This window comes from Pyrus communis, chromosome 1 (assembly GCF_041283825.1).
Source record: "Pyrus communis isolate YQ-2024b chromosome 1, ASM4128382v1, whole genome shotgun sequence".
Classification (NCBI taxonomy): Eukaryota; Viridiplantae; Streptophyta; class Magnoliopsida; order Rosales; family Rosaceae; genus Pyrus; species Pyrus communis.
Genome location: NC_142565.1, coordinates 1,492,317 through 1,508,541, shown reverse-complemented (window position 1 = coordinate 1,508,541; position 16,225 = coordinate 1,492,317). Strand labels below are relative to the sequence as shown.

The 16,225-nt window shown below is 38.3% G+C and overlaps 3 protein-coding genes across 4 annotated transcripts; 2 read left to right on the top strand and 1 right to left on the bottom strand.

Moving 5' to 3' along the window:
• Positions 1 to 1,277: 1,277 nt before the first annotated feature.
• On the top strand, positions 1,278 to 4,448 carry LOC137720448 (putative inactive receptor kinase At4g23740). The gene is made up of 3 exons (XM_068459519.2): positions 1,278 to 1,806; positions 2,244 to 3,502; positions 3,608 to 4,448. Exons 2-3 carry the CDS (start codon positions 2,293 to 2,295, stop codon positions 4,270 to 4,272), a joined length of 1,875 nt encoding a protein of 624 aa, XP_068315620.2. The 5' UTR covers positions 1,278 to 1,806; positions 2,244 to 2,292; the 3' UTR covers positions 4,273 to 4,448.
• A 170-nt stretch (positions 4,449 to 4,618) lies between these two features.
• On the bottom strand, positions 4,619 to 6,779 carry LOC137720449 (uncharacterized). The gene is made up of 4 exons (XM_068459520.2): positions 6,308 to 6,779; positions 5,783 to 6,101; positions 5,077 to 5,135; positions 4,619 to 4,953 (listed from the first exon to the last, which is right to left on the bottom strand). Exons 1-4 carry the CDS (start codon positions 6,597 to 6,599, stop codon positions 4,922 to 4,924), a joined length of 702 nt encoding a protein of 233 aa, XP_068315621.1. The 5' UTR covers positions 6,600 to 6,779; the 3' UTR covers positions 4,619 to 4,921.
• Positions 6,780 to 8,122: 1,343 nt separating this feature from the next.
• On the top strand, positions 8,123 to 11,022 carry LOC137720137 (ubiquitin-conjugating enzyme E2 10). Of its 2 annotated transcripts, none has more exons than XM_068459147.2 (5): positions 8,123 to 8,421; positions 8,538 to 8,617; positions 9,967 to 10,094; positions 10,518 to 10,622; positions 10,703 to 11,022. In XM_068459147.2, the coding sequence occupies exons 2-5, from the start codon at positions 8,548 to 8,550 to the stop codon at positions 10,844 to 10,846; spliced, it is 447 nt and encodes a 148-aa protein (XP_068315248.1). In that variant the 5' UTR covers positions 8,123 to 8,421; positions 8,538 to 8,547; the 3' UTR covers positions 10,847 to 11,022. The 2 variants fall into 2 exon arrangements, with proteins under 2 accessions (XP_068315248.1, XP_088547488.1); XM_088691362.1 differs by lacking the exon at positions 8,123 to 8,421 and adding an exon at positions 9,546 to 9,680 and having other exon boundaries at positions 8,532 to 8,617.
• Positions 11,023 to 16,225: the final 5,203 nt, after the last annotated feature.

Below are 16,225 nucleotides of genomic sequence, written 5' to 3'. Positions count from 1 at the left end.
ATGGAAAAAATACTAATTCCACACACTAATTGAAAGTGGGGATTAGCAATTTGACCATCAACTTATAAATTGGTTTACTCGAGTTGTTGTCCATCGAGACGTCATCGCCTCGCGGGAGTGGTGACAGAAATATGGCCCCAAATTTCAACATTTAAAAAAGAGGAAAAATACAAATTTCTTTTTGGTACGTAATTACAACAAAACGATAAGATATTAAATAAGAACATAGTTGGCTAGAAGAAAAAAATAATCCAATGATTGCGTCTTCTACAATTATATTAAGGCTTATTAATTAAATTGCGTCTAAAACTGTTATTCAGTCTCAATTAATTTATGGAATTGATTTTGTTTATTTTGCTTTGAGAAACTGTCGTTTTTAATTCATTTGCTCTCACTTTACACCTATTTTATAAAAAAAACGTTAAATTCAAACCTAATAATCATTTATTTCTTTCACAATTTGCTTTGCCAAGGAGACTAGTCGACTGAACTGAAGAGTTGAATGGAGACACGATAAAATAGGTGTATAAAAAATGAGATGTCTAAAACCCCTTGAATTTAATGTTTCTTTAATAGAATGGAGTGAAGTGAAGTGAGACTAGTTCGTTTGGATGTGCTTTTAAAATGGCTGAAAGCGTTTTTAGAGAAAATATTTTTGGGTTCCAAAAGCACTTGAAGTGCTTTTTGCAAAAATCATCAGTTATGTGCTTATTTTAGGAAGCACTTTAAGTGCTTTTTCATAATTTACTTGCATTTTTACTAAGAATTGGTTCAAAAAATATTTTCACCAAAAACGTTTTTAATAATTTTAAAACGAGCTAAAAAGTTGAAAATGACAAGTTTCAGAAGCAAAGTGAGAAAAACCAAATTCACCGGGTAAATTGCAACCAAATGACAGTTTTACAGAGTAATTCAATTAATAAGCCTTATATAAATGTTACAATAGTAACTATTTATTCTTTGTTTATTATTTAAAATTTATTTCTACATTGAAAAAAAAATAGTTGTTTCTGCAAAAATAAATCAAATTAAAAATCATTTAAACGTTCACCCCTATAATGCAAATGAACATTTATTCATACGGAATTGTTACTCGTACTTCAAAATTCTTATTTTGCGCTTCAAACTTTTTATATTCAGCAAGAAAATTACATTTATGAAGAATATAAAATGAGATTTATGACGTGCCAATAACATTTTTTTTCCATAATATATTTAAATGACGGTTGAGATAAGTTTTTTAAGTGATATTTATACATCTAAAATACGTCAATCACGAACTGAATGAAACAAAATATGCCTAAAAATGAAAAACAAATTCTCGAGCACACCAACTGCACCACCAGCGTTAGACAAAATTATTCAACCATTGTTTAACTAATAATATTTAGCGTCTTCTTCGTCGCTTGGTCTTCTCCACAACAGTCCACATGCATCTTCCCGTTCGTACGCTATAAAATAAAGCAGCAATCTTTCCACAGTGGCTCTTCCTTTTCTTCTCGCCAATAAACAATGAATATCTTATCCATGGCTTCCTAACTTCCCTCTGCATGTGGCCATGCTCCCCCAAGCAAACCCCACCTCAGTATCTATCTCCACCATAAGCGCCTCCCCACCACCATCGTTGCACCCCACCCGTTTGCGAATTTGCACCAGTGAGACCGTCTGTGAAACCCCGGCAATTAGTCCTGCGTTCCCAAACGACCCAATTCTGAAAGTTGGGTTTTGCAGCAGGGAGCAAGGAGGGGGAGATTTCAAGAGTTGGGTTTGTTTTTGCCATGTTTGTGGTGTGATCTGAAGCAAAAAGTAAGTTTTTTTGTGTGTTGAAAGTGATGGGAATTAATAAAGTCATTAGTGTGGGATTTTCTTGGCAGCCTAACAAAGTAGGTGGGATTAGGAAAGTCTATGCTTTTCACCACTATCCTAATGGCTAATGCAAAGTTTCAAACTTGATAGAACTGCTTTTTTGACTGGATCTCCAAATTCAAGAATTTGGGATTTAAAGCCGCTAATTAAGTCAACTTTAGGACTCTATACATTGCCTTTTAAGTGGATGACATCCGCCCGTTAAATACTCTTAGATTTTTAGTGTGCATCCAGCCATTAAATTGTCACACGTTGATGTATTCTAGAATTTTTGCTCTGCTTATATGATCGGGACTAATATACATTTTTACTAATGTTTCTAATGGTTTTCTGATTCTGATATTGTGATTTTCTTCTAATCCAAATTCATGGTGTAGTTGTGATCAAAGACTTCAGAAGCAGTTTGTGTTTGGATTGCTTGAGAAGATGGAGAAAAGATTAGAGCTTTTGGTCGTTTTGGTTACTGGGGCAATTTTCTTGCATGTCACTGCGGACCCAGTTGATGATAAGCAAGCCTTGTTTGATTTCATTCACAACATTTCTCACTCAGCCTCTATCAAATGGAATGAGAATTCTTCTGTTTGCAAAACCTGGACCGGCGTGGTCTGTAGCAAAGATCAGTCCGGAGTTATAGAGCTTCATTTGCCTGGAGCTGCCTTACATGGTCCAATCCCACCGAGCACTCTCAGCCGCCTTTCAGCGCTTCAGGTTCTAAATCTCAGTTCGAATACCTTGACAGGTCCATTCCCTTCTGATTTTTCCAAACTCAGAAACTTGTCTTCCCTTTGGCTTCAGTACAACAATTTCTCCGGCCCATTGCCTTTAGATTTTTCGGTTTGGAAGAATCTTACTGTCATGAATCTCTCAAACAATGCATTTACTGGGAATATCCCTTCCTCGATTTCGAGTTTGACTCACCTCACAGTTCTGAATCTCGCTAACAATTGGCTTTCGGGTGAAATTCCTGACCTCAATGTTCCTAGTTTGCAGCAGCTTGATTTGGCTAACAATAACCTCTCAGGGAATGTGCCTCAATCTCTTCAGAAATTTCCAAGTTGGGCCTTTTCAGGCAACACTCTTGCGTTCCTTCCTCCATCTCTTCCGGTTCAACCACCTAATTCTAAACCGAGGAAGAAAGTGAAACTCGGCAAGCATGCAATGCTAGGTATTGTGATTGGTGGATGTGTTCTGGGATTTGTTTTAATTGCTGTTCTGATGATCATTTGCCGTTACAACAAAAAAGGTGAAAATGGGATAGTTGAAAAACCAAAGAAGGAACTCTTTTCAAAGGAAGGGCATTCTCGGAAGCATGATAAGAATAACAGGATTTCGTTCTTCGAGGGTTCTAATCTTGCATTTGATCTGGAGGACTTGTTGAGGGCGTCTGCTGACGTTCTTGGCAAGGGAACGTTTGGGACGACATATAAGGCAGCTTTAGAAGATGCAACTACTGTTGTGGTGAAGAGGTTGAAGGAAGTGAGTGTGGGAAAAAAGGAATTTGAGCAGCAAATAGAGATTGTGGGAAGTATCAGGCATGAGAATGTAGCCGCGCTGAGGGCGTATTACTATTCAAAAGATGAGAAGCTTGTTGTTTATGATTACTATGAGCAGGGAAGCGCCTCGTCGCTGTTACATGGTATATAAGCTCTCCTCTCTACTTTTTTTTTACTCAAGATCAGATTATTACATAAAAGGTTGCTTAATTGGTTCTAATGATGTTTATGCATCTTTAATCTTGCAGCTAAAAGAGGAGAGGGCAGGATTCCACTCGACTGGGAGACTCGACTGAAAATAGCAATCGGTGCAGCAAGAGGCATCGCTCATATCCATATGCAGAATGGTGGGAAACTTGTCCATGGAAACATAAAGGCCTCCAACATCTTCCTCAACTCTCAAGGATACGGTTGTGTGTGCGATGTTGGTTTGCCAACACTGATGGGTCCAATGCCCCCACCAGCAGCGCGTACTGGAGGATACCGAGCCCCAGAAGTGAAAGACACCCGTAAGTCTTCCCCTGCATCTGATGTCTACAGTTTCGGGGTCCTGCTACTCGAGCTTCTCACCGGAAAAAGCCCCATACACACAATAGGTGGCGAAGAAGTTGTTCACTTGGTTCGGTGGGTGAACTCTGTGGTCAGAGAGGAATGGACAGCAGAAGTGTTTGACGTGGAGCTTTTGAGGTATCCAAACATAGAGGAGGAAATGGTAGAGATGTTACAAATAGGAATGTCTTGTGTGGCAAGAATGCCTGAGCAACGACCAAATATGCCGGATTTGGTGAAAAGGGTGGAAGAAATTCGTCAAGTAAACACCGGAACTCGACCATCATCAGGAATATCTACTCCAATCTTAAATACGCCGACTCCTCCATCGGAGATAGCAGGACCTTCCTTTCTACCCCAGTGAGATTCTTTCTTAGTTCTTAGTTACGATATAACTCTGTCAAGTTGAAATTCATTCGGATTTGGATTGTAGTTTGTATGACAATCTCATATTTCATCGATAATCATATCGGTTAGAGTATGATGTTCATGAACTTATTTAATCGACGAATTCAATCATAACCTGCTCTTTTTGTCAAATTTTCTGGGTAAATGGTTACATTACATGTCCAACTCTATACGCATTTCAGACTTCAAACTTACCGATCCTCATAGCTGAAGCGAAATCTGGACGAGAGACCGCATCATTGTTATGCATGGCAATGTTCTCAAAGAAAGTTAACGGTTAAAAAACACTGGTTCGACCTGCATTGAAGGAAAATGTCTGCAATTGCAAACAGTTTTTGATGGATTCTCGAATCTACATTCAATGTCAATTCAATGGTTTCATACATCCAGATAAAACTGGTTTAAAGTTATAAAAAATTACATGTATCTTTCTTTCGTATAAGAATCACACTGAAATGAGAGCAAAAGACAACGTTGTCCTTACGGGTCTGGACTTGATGGTGAGCAGAACCTTGCCATGAAATAGCTAAAGAATCATTCATCTTTCCGATGGACAGAGCGGGTCTTTTGCAGAGTCTACGAAACACAGCAAATCCAATCTGCAATCACTTCTTCAAAATTTTTGTTCTAACGCCCCCTGAAATTCATATAAACAGAAACGACTTAGCGTCACCTAATCCAGCGTAATCATTTACCGGAGCAATAGGAATAGTTGGGAAAATTGGAAGTGGCAAAAACGTAAAACAAAAGGGTACCAGACCTTCAACTTCCTCAAACTGAACCTCCTTCACGATTTCTGCAGCTGCATTATACTCAAAACTGCAAAAATTGTATATAGCACGCATTCTGTTACAAGATATACAACTGCAATGCTAACATAGTTGGAAAATAACAAAACATATACAAGTAATGCCAAGTATTAGGTCCTCCACTGAAAAAGTAAACCTTAAAGGAAAACAAAACGCTCCTAAAAATGATGCTTTTGATCATTACACTAAGGTATTGTCTTATATCATGAAGATTCTAAGAAAGAGCAGTCGTGCAAACAAGCAACACTTTCCTTTTTCTTTTTCAAGAATAAAGCAATCTAACATAGACGCCACATCTGCGATATCCTACATGTCCCCCTCTCACAAAGTAAAGCTGATATTCCCATCTCATGGCATCGAACAAGTGGTAAGGACGCGGTAACATGCTGCACTCAGAAATGAATCTATTGACTCTCTACTATTGGTTGTAGGCGTGACAGACACAACGAGGAATTGCCCGATACAAAATATAAAAACGAAAAACTTGTGCTGGTAGAAACTTGTCTAAGATACCGAATATAATGCCTGCATAAGCTACAAAAGAACATGGCCGAAAGATAACCAATCCACAATGCAATCAACCTCGAGCTTCCTTACTATCCGTCTAACACGAAAGGCAATAAAAAATCACAATAAGAAGCATAAATTTGCATTTACCTGTTAGCGAAGCAAACATCAAGTTCGTAATCAGAAGCACTCTTAGTAGCTTCAACCAAGACAGTAACTATTTCCGTCTTGCGAGTACTGGCCATCAGCACATCATACTCGGTAGGAACGATAATTGCAAAGAAATTATCGCTCAATTCGCTCAAGCACATCTTCTCCACAGCTGCAAGAGCTATCCTCCGCTTAAGCGCATCGGCATCCGGGTCAACAATGTAGATGGCGAAGTCAGTGATCATCAAAATGCGCCGCTTCATCTTCCCGGAAGCAGTAAATTTCAACACTTTATCGGCAAACAGAACCTCCTTATCACCTGCAATATCCAATGCCAACGGAATTCAAACAAATGATTGCAGCGATTGCAATTTCTAAACCCTAAACCAAACACAGGAATTGGATTTCCCAAATCTTCATCCCATTCAATACCAAAAAACAAACGAGAACTAATTCAAAACAACTGAAGTTTGATTTACCAAAATTGAAAGCAAAAATCGAAAATTTAATGGAAGAATTCAAGACCTTGTTTCTGCAAGATTTTCATCAGGTACGGATTTGAACGGACGTCGATGTAGTCGCCTCTGTATTCCCTGCGAAACGAAGCTTTTCTTCGGACCTTCACGCCCATGAACGGCTCCTGATCTTCAGTCACGTTGCCGTCGGACGGCCTTGCCCGCATACCGCCACTGCCATCTCCGTCGTCGTTGTCCAGGGCTTCCGAGTGGTCCTCTTCTCCGCCCGCCACATCGTACTTGGGAATCTCGGGTTTGAATTCGGCCACTTGGACCCGCCTCGGAACCCTTAATCGCTCCATTTTCAGCTGCCGAAGGACAATCAGAAGGTGAGGGAAGCGGAGCGAGGTGGCGTGCCCAGGTGGTGGTTAAGGCTAACTTGCTCCGGGTGTGCGCTGCGCACCATGTGCAGCAATGGGGCGGGCTGGTGAGTTGGATTCTCGAATCTCTAATCAATCATCCACTTTACGCCAACGGTGTACAATGGACATGTCGGCATTGGGGGACCAGCTCAGCAACTGTGTGCGATCTTGGACGTCGGAACTGGGGGACCCACGCGTAAATCTACCGTCTATCAGACAAGAGCAAGAGGGCCAAGTGGTTTCCCTCGTAATCGCCGTCCATTCCCGCTCTGGTGGATCGCGGTAACGTGTAGGACAACTGGCATCAAGTAGATAAAATTGGGATAATTAAGTTTAACTCCAAAATGTGGTGTCAAGTTGAAGGTAATGACAATATGTAGTAATTTTGTACAACGTTCAATTCTAATTGATAATTTTAAGCCACTTAGTACTACCGTTTGGTGGTATTTTTCTTCATTTGAAAGTGTAAGGTCTTAGGTTTGAATTTCGTACATGAATAATTCAATTTCAAATTAAATTGCCCATTATTTAGCTTAGTCGAACTCCCCCTCCCTTTAGTATAAAAATATCAATGTTTTCAAAAAAAAAAAAATATTGATAATTTACATAGCACATATTTTTAAGGCTTTTTATTCGAAATAGTGCTGATATTGGTATAACTTTGCACTTTGATCACTATAAAATTGATAGAATTGATTCTTGTGTTTGTTCACTATCAAATCACTTTGGTCCGCTGTTTAGTAAATTGAGAGTATTTTTGTCATTTTGGCTCTTATTTAACATAATTTTTTACGGAATGACTAAATTGTCAATGAACAAACTCAGAAACCACCAATTTTGAAACAATTTTAGCTATAAATCCACATTAATTTACTACAAACCATTTAATACTACAGTCTAATAGTATTCTTCTTCACTTGTAAGAGGTCTTAAGTTTGATTATCGTCCAAGACGAAGTTAAACCACATTATCATGGTAAGTTAATTGTAAGTCACTCCCTCATCCCTTTTAATGTAGATACTATCTGTTGTTCAAAACAAACAAAAAAAGTATTAATTTACTACGGACTAGCAATTACAAACATAATTTACTTAAAATTAATCGCACATAGTAGACGGTCCGCCCACGGATCCAATCATCAGTCTCCGTCCCTTACGGTTGACCTCTCCGTCACAAACTTCTAACCAACGGGACAATTGGCGGCCCACAGAAAGACCAAGTCGTTTCCAGCCGTTCAACCAACGCGCCTGTGGACTTTTTACCGGGAGCGGCAAACTACGTTGTCTCATTTAAAAGTATTTGTTTTTAAAATGATTAAAAATGCGAAATACATGCTTCTTATAAAAAGTATTTTAGATATTTTTGAAACTCAAAAATACTTTTTATAATAACGATTTCAATCATTTTAAAAAGACATATAAACAAATCATTATTGGACGATGGCTTTCGGCGCCAAAAAAACAAAAACAAGAACCAAAAGAAGAAAAAGAGAAAGAAAAGAAGGAGAACCGAGAGAGCGATTATCGTAAAGATAACGCCAAGTGGGACCCAGACAGAGGGAACAGAATTTTAAGCCAACCAACGGCAACAGGTCGATTCCAGGAGGCGGACCGCAGAAGCATTTATAAAAAGTCGTTTCCCCCATCGTCAGAAATCAATCGCGTTTCCCTTTCTCGTCCGTTTCCGCTTCCGCTTCAATCGAATTCGATTCGTCGCCGTCGTCACCTCCGTCTCTTTCGCTCTCTCTAACTGGTCCTATCAGGTACGAATACGATCTCTTCTTCTTCTTCTATTGTGAGAGAGAATTGAGCTTCGTTTGTAGGTGTGTAAGCTGTTGGTTGTGTATGGATTTTGATCTGTGTGTGTTGATTTATCCAGGGTTTCAAAGATGGCGTCCAAGCGGATCTTGAAGGAACTCAAAGATCTGCAGAAGGATCCTCCTACGTCCTGCAGCGCCGGTAATCTCATCTTCCCGTTTTGAATTTTTGAATCCGTGTAGATGCTCGCATGAAATTTCTTCTTTAATTTATCAATTTCCTCTAATGATACCGCTGATTGTGATCCGTTGGTGCTCCGTAGATGTTTGGTTGTCACTTTGCAATGAATAATCTGAAAATTTGAATTCTGTAGTTTATATATGTTGTAAATGTGTATGGGAAAGCGAAACTTGTGTGAATTAGATCAGAATTAATGTAAGCACGCATGTCACAATTCGTGGTCTCGATGTGCCGCCCATGCTGAGATTATAATTGTGGGTATACTTCTATATAAATAAAGAAGAATGTTTGTCATAAAAGGAGGTGCTTTTCATCGGAAAAGGATCCGGCGAGGATCCTTTTCCTGGGGATCCCATGATTGTGGCCGTTCATCGTACATTGTGCGGTCAGAAATCATTTGAAATTTAAAATTAAATATAAATAGTACCTAACCAGAACTAACCGTATGAACGGCCACGATCACAAGATCCCCAGGATCCCCAGGAAAGGATCCTTTTCCCTTTTCATCATATAACTGCCCTCCTGTAATGATTTGTTCTCATGTGGTGTTAACGGGTTTAATTATAAGCATGTGTTGGTGTCGTGGCATAAAAAGTGACACAAACACCGCATCATCTGCAAACTTGGTGGTACAGGAAATGTAATTGACCATGTCACGAATATGTGTACTTAATGCTTTGTTCTTCATATCAACTCTGTAACTTTCTGTCTTTGACTAATGTTCTCACGTCTCACGATCGATCTTGTACCATTCAAGCACTATGGTTTGGCATATCATTCTTGGGCGATCTTGTGAGAGAGCTTGCTTAGCTAGCTAAAAGTGATTTTGTACGCATCATTTCTGGATATTTTTACCCTTTCCAGATTGTAATGGATTCTATTGATCCAGCTTGGCTACCTGGTCAGATGTTCAGATTATGACGTCGTCTGCAGCTGGATTATCCAGTCTTGTCAGGGGCTTTACATACGACCAGCTGGTTTAAATTATGAAGTTTGCTCTTCATGACCAGACACATTCAAAATGGTTATTACTCTTCCTGCACTGCATATGGAAGTGAATACAATATATAATCTCATTTGCATATGCTTCTATTTTCGCTTTATGATTATGCATGGTTGCTTCAGAAGATACACATGTATTTTTACATAGGAAAACAGTTGTTTTGAGGACAGATAATGTCCTTTTTCACGATTTTTTATGTTATCGATCTAGGACCTTGTTTACGCAATCTGTGCAAGCCTGCTCCATTTCCTTCAGTTTGTATTATTCCATTAATTTCTTGCCCCTGTTTTCTTTGTGGATATTGCAGGTCCCGTTGCAGAAGACATGTTCCACTGGCAGGCAACAATAATGGGTCCTGCAGATAGTCCATATGCTGGTGGTGTTTTCCTAGTTACTATTCATTTTCCTCCAGATTATCCCTTTAAACCACCAAAGGTACTACTAACTATCCAATTCTAGCAATGAAGTGTTATCTTTGAACTTCAGTGGTCGACATGATTTGTTTTCTCTCCATTATTCCCGGAAAACTTTGAAAATTTTAACCAATGATGTGATGGATTTTAGATGTGGTTCGAACTTTAATTAATCCTGTGATATTAACTTACCACCCTCAGCACAACGTCTACTTTGAATACCCATATTTTGAACTGTTTTTCGTAGTTACACACTAAGTTTTCTTCGTCTACCACTAAGTTTCAACCACCACCAGCATTTCTACTTGGTGCATCCATTACCCCTCACGTTTTCAGTAATTGCATTCTTCGTTATCATCGTTCAACAATCTGTGTAGTTTTTATGATCATGGAGTTCTGATTATCTCTTTTTGTCTCCATCACTGATACCTTGATGATTCTGTAGGTGGCATTTAGAACGAAAGTATTCCACCCAAACATAAACAGCAACGGAAGCATTTGCCTTGACATCTTGAAGGAGCAGTGGAGTCCTGCTCTAACTATTTCCAAGGTACCGTCTCGTGTCCCTGAAAAGTGAAAGCTCTAACTGTTCACATTATATAAGTTACCGTTGTTACTTTTTGTCATCAGGTGTTGCTTTCCATCTGTTCTCTGTTGACGGACCCAAACCCCGATGATCCACTGGTGCCGGAGATTGCTCACATGTACAAGACAGACAGGAATAAATACGAGACGACAGCCAGGAGCTGGACCCAGAAATATGCCATGGGCTAAAAGAGCGTGTGGTATGTGCCATAGGAAGGCTCCTTTTATCGTTCTCGTTGTTTTAGTTTGTGTAATGTCTTGAATCCTAAGAAAAATGGACCAAAATGAATATTCCATAACTTGTCCTCCCGAGTGAAAAAAACAAAATTGAAAAAAGAAAAGCCAACACATGTTGCTTTGATTAATTGTTTGTATGGATAATGTGATCTTTCGTTATTTGTATTTTTTAGATAAAATTGGGCCTTTGGAAATTGATAAGATATTAAAAAAGCCCGAATAATTCGTATTGGGCTTGGGCTTAAGCAAAATTGAATTCGCTGATTAAAACAAGGGACACAAGTCCCACATCCGGAATTAGTGCATTCTTGAGACGTTGCTCACAGCACTCGGACATCGCTCAACCAAGTACCACCCAAGAGGGGGTTAGGAAACATGCCTAAGGAACAAGAGAAGGGAAAGAGGCTGCCACCGACCCAGGCCACGATTAGGGTTGGCCACGGCTAGGGTTTGGAGAAGCTAAAAAGCCAGAAGGGGAAAGGTCGAGAGAGCCGTTTTGAGTAAAGGATTTGAACTCGGCCATGAAGGGGATGCATATGGTCTTGCTTAGCTGACCTAACCCACATCCACTATAACCACGTAACTTTGATGTACTACTTATGAGTGAGACCTCGATATCGGGGCTCTCCTATTCTGTTGAGGCTAGCTGAGGCCTGAGAGGCTGGACCAAAATATTTAAACCCTTGGGACCTAATAAGGTTTGTGGGACTGTATCCACAGGGGCAGTGGATTCATAACGTCCCGTCCGTTGTGTAAATTGGAGTTTGCAAAGATAATAAGAACTTCTTAAAGTAAATTGTCAATATAACAAAATAAAAAAATCACGTCCTTTCCACCAAAGATTGAATAGTAACCACGCTGATTGGATTATGTATGTTAGTCAAGAGTGTATGTCATGAATCGAGATCCTCTCCAAATATGTGTCTCCGGATCTTTGTCTCCAGAAACGATAGACCAGTTGATCTGAATCACTCATATTAGATTTTGTAGTCATTAGCACATTGCATTGGCTCACCTCACATAAATCAAGGTTCTAGATCTGCCTTTAACAACCCAGATCACTTCATCCTTAAGCTCCGGACACAGAGATCCGAAGAGGATCTCAGTCCGTTTCTTTATAGTTTGTTGTTGATTTGTCCTCTCGAGTTGAGACCCATCATTTAGATTAATTGGGTTGGAGTAATTCATTGGAACAAAACATTCCCTTTGGACCCAAGAAAAAATCATTGAAACAATAGTTTTGTATCTCTTAATAGGGTTTACAATGAAGAACCGTGGAAATTAGTAATGTGTAAAGACAATTGGTAATGAAGTTGTGGATACACATTTTGGTAACGAAATTTGCGGACAACCAATGAGGAACACTCATAATAGGGTTACAAGAAGGGAGGTTTTCATGAGGCTGTGCATCGTAAACGAGTCAATTATTCAGCACGTTCTTTCATTGTAATTGGTCCCTCACTTTCATTACATCGATATAGATTGTATCGCAAAATAATTGTTGGGCTAATTAGTTCGAATCCACCTCCTATAAATTCGAGTAATTTTATTTTATGTTAGAAAATAGGATTAAAGTGGCAATGCATGCTGAATGCTGAAAGTAAGACTAATCGGCATAGGCATTAATCACACAGAAAATTGTCCAAACAAATCCTCAATGGTCACAATCATCTCACCACCTCGCAGGGAAACTAAGATCAATCTTGATCAACGCTGCCACTAATTATAGTGGTAACTGAACATGGATTAATGTAGTAAGAGAAATATTAAGGGGACTCTCTTATAGTGATTTTTCATGGAGTCTCTGTCACCTTACAGTTTAACGTCAATTCTCTTGACACAATATAAAATATTGTGCCAAAAACATAAGGTGATAAAGAGTTTATGAAGAGTCACACTTTTAAGAGAATCTGTTTAGTGTTTCTCATATAGTGATCTTGATTTTAGTCATACCTCGAGCGTTTACTCTGTCGTGGGATCTTAATTTTTCTAATTAAAAGGATTTGTTATCAAATATATTTTTTATTTTCAAATATTGTATCGAAATTAGACAACATTTCTAGAAAAGATACAGAAGAAGTTCCAGAAAGTCACAAATAAAGAAAAATGCCTAGGAATGCAAAGACCAATTTAAAACGTTCAACTTCCCATAAATATATTATATATACATACAGATATATAAATGTATGCATATGTGGCCCTTTGAACTTTGGGTGCCATAATATTAATAAACTTAAAAAAATCAAGTGGAGATGGTGACCCATGTTGCATATTTGAATATGATTTTGGCATGAAATTACACGTGTCAGATCTTCCTCCATGCAAGAATCTGAGTCCAAACCCTAACTCAAAGAATAAAATAAAATCCGGCAAAAGGGTCGTGCCCACGAGTGGGGGTGAGCATGGTCCCTGGAAATCTGGTTCATTACTATTTGACGGATTTAATCCTGATTAGAGTTTTATGTACTTGGGGTCTTTTGTCTCCAACGCGCGAGATGCCATTTCTATGTTTATTGACAAATTGATATCCTAAATTTAGAATATACAGAGAAAAAGATTCAAACTTGAATACAATATAAGAGAGAGTGGACAAAATATTCGAGCAAACTTACCAAATTCGCATCTGCAAGTACTCTAATTTCATATTTGAAATATCACAAGATGATTTTAAATCTTACAAGTATTGACTATCTTATAAAAATGGCCGAAAATGTAAAGAGATGAAGGTTTTTTAGTGTAGTTTGTTTCTAAGGAAGACAAGACGTCATGTACAAAACCCGACTCGTCTCCGTTGGGTTGAAGACTTGATCAAAAGGCTGAGAAAACTATGACTTCCAGTTCCACTAGAGACTTTTTGGAGGAAGTTAGGTGCGTGTCATCTGTGAAGCTTCTGCTTGCTGCAGCAAAGCAAAGCAGTTATCGAGCAGAACATGTCGATCAATAATCTAAATTCCAATCACTTCTTAAAATACTAATGATGGGTTAGATGATTATTGAGCACTAATCATTGTCTGATTTCGCACTAATAATATTCACTAGAAAAGGCTCTCTCTCATGCACGCCACCGAGTTAGAAAGGATATGATATTTATACCGATTTGCAACGAGTCGTTAATTTAGTTACAGCAAATCATAATAACGAGTGACAATTTAGTACTGAATTCACTATAAAGACATTGTTCTAGCATGTGTGCTGGTCGAAACTCAAGTGATAGCAGATGCTACTAAATCAACTGATCATATGCCAATTTTCTATTTTTTTCTTATCAGTTATCGACAACTCAACAAAAGAAGAAAAAAAATCATCAGTCTTTATGTTTGTGCAATTAGAAGAGTATTTATATAGTCTTGGTCTCTTATGTTTTGGGACAATAAAATTTGTTCTCTACCAAATCCTTTTATACAATTAATTATATTCCCAATTTTTTGGGCTTTTGGAAATGAAAAATCGTTATTCTAATTTCCAACCAAACCCATTTGTTAGTAAAGGTTAATAGGTTGTTAGTAAAGGTTAATAGGAAAAAAGTTGAGATTCCGTCGTAAAATCATTGATAATATGTGGAATAGTTTGGTTTACTTAATTATGAGCTAATGCGATGTTATCATTCCATTAATGTGGGATTCATTCTCAATACGTATTCTCATCAATGACAAATTTTCAAGCCACACGTGAATAACACAAATGAAATGACGTAGAGTGTGTGTGGCCTGAGCTTCACACGTAGAACAACTTAGAGACTAAAAGCAATATGAGATTTATTCTCTCAATAAATTGGAGACTAAAAGTAATTAGGAGTCCTTACCCCACCAGTATGAGATTTATTCTCAAAAAATTGGAGACTAAAAGATTAAAACATGTTCTACCAACTCCCTTCCTTTGAGCCACAAAACAATTGCATTATTCATTTTACAATCCCTCATTTCCCTCTGTTACGAAAAAAAAAAAAAAAGGCCCTCATTTCCTTCAACGTCAGACGCCCAATTAGCAAAAAGTTCAAGTGTACAAATTAACTTCATCGTGCAAAATATCCTGTTCTTCTATATCTTAATTAATTAAGTAAGTGTGCAAATTAAAGTTTTAGTTGATAATCCGAAGTGAGGCCACATCACCCCCACATGGGGAAGCACACGCGGCAGTTCCGTGATCACCGTCAAGGCGCAAACGCCGCCGGGAACCGGTGATTGAACAGTGATCAGTGTCAGCAGGGTCCCCACTGGCTAGCTGAGCCGGTCACCCACTGTCGTCGAGTCTCGAGACAAGTCTGCATTCCATTGGGGCCATTGCCAATGTATCTCTGAATGGAGGAGTTTCCCAAAACCTTTTCCAGAAGATATTGTATTTGATATTCAACTAAACAGTAGTAATTAATAATAATATAGAAAATTAGATTATCAGAGACAATGGGAATTGTTGGACTTGGAGTGGAATGAGACTGAATACAAAATGCAACGTACGTACAATCATAAAACATATTTTAGGGTTGAGTTACTGTTTGCATTTTCTGTAGTGCCCTCTCAGTGTAATGGTTCACATAACACATTTTATATTATAAGCGATATTATTTTTTAAGTTACACTAAAGTAAAGAGAAAATTTTTAGTTTCGATGAACATATTTGAAGTAAAGTAGGAGTAGCCGTAAGTGAAGATAAGATGAGAGAAAATCGGTTAAAGTGGTTTGGACATGTGAACTGAAGACCAACAAATGCTCCGGTTAAAAAATTTGATTATAAGACAGAGACTCGGTGCAAAAAGGTTACAAGTTGACCTAGGAAAACTTGAAAAGAAACTCTCAAAAAAGACATGGGTTACTTAGAACTAACCGAAGACTTTGTACAAAACCGAACGCAATGATGTTGTAAGATTTATACTGCTGGCACCACTTAATGAGATAAGACTTTGTTATTCTTTTTGTACAGTTGATTGAAGAAGAAAATTGTATACACCGGAGCAATGTAACACTTACAAATAATGGATTCTATGCATCATGTTTGTTTAGAAAATATTAAGTTTCTATCTTGAAACTTTTAGAAAATATAATGGTTTCTTTTAATGCACGCATCAGATGCTAAAGTAAAGACTAAAGAAAGTAAGATACTAGGTGAAACTCGGTTGGACAAATATATGGAGTCCAGGTGTAATTCTCGGAGAAGAAAGAAACAGGTGTTCTTCTCTGAACATCTTTCCACACAATGCCTCCACGTCTTGATTGATCATAAATTTGTACGATCATTTTCAAGTGTATTTTTCCCTTTGTTGAGTAACCCTAAAACCCAGAAACGCATGTGACAGCTTTGTGATGAAAGCTAGCTAGGATTCGGATAGCTTTTCAT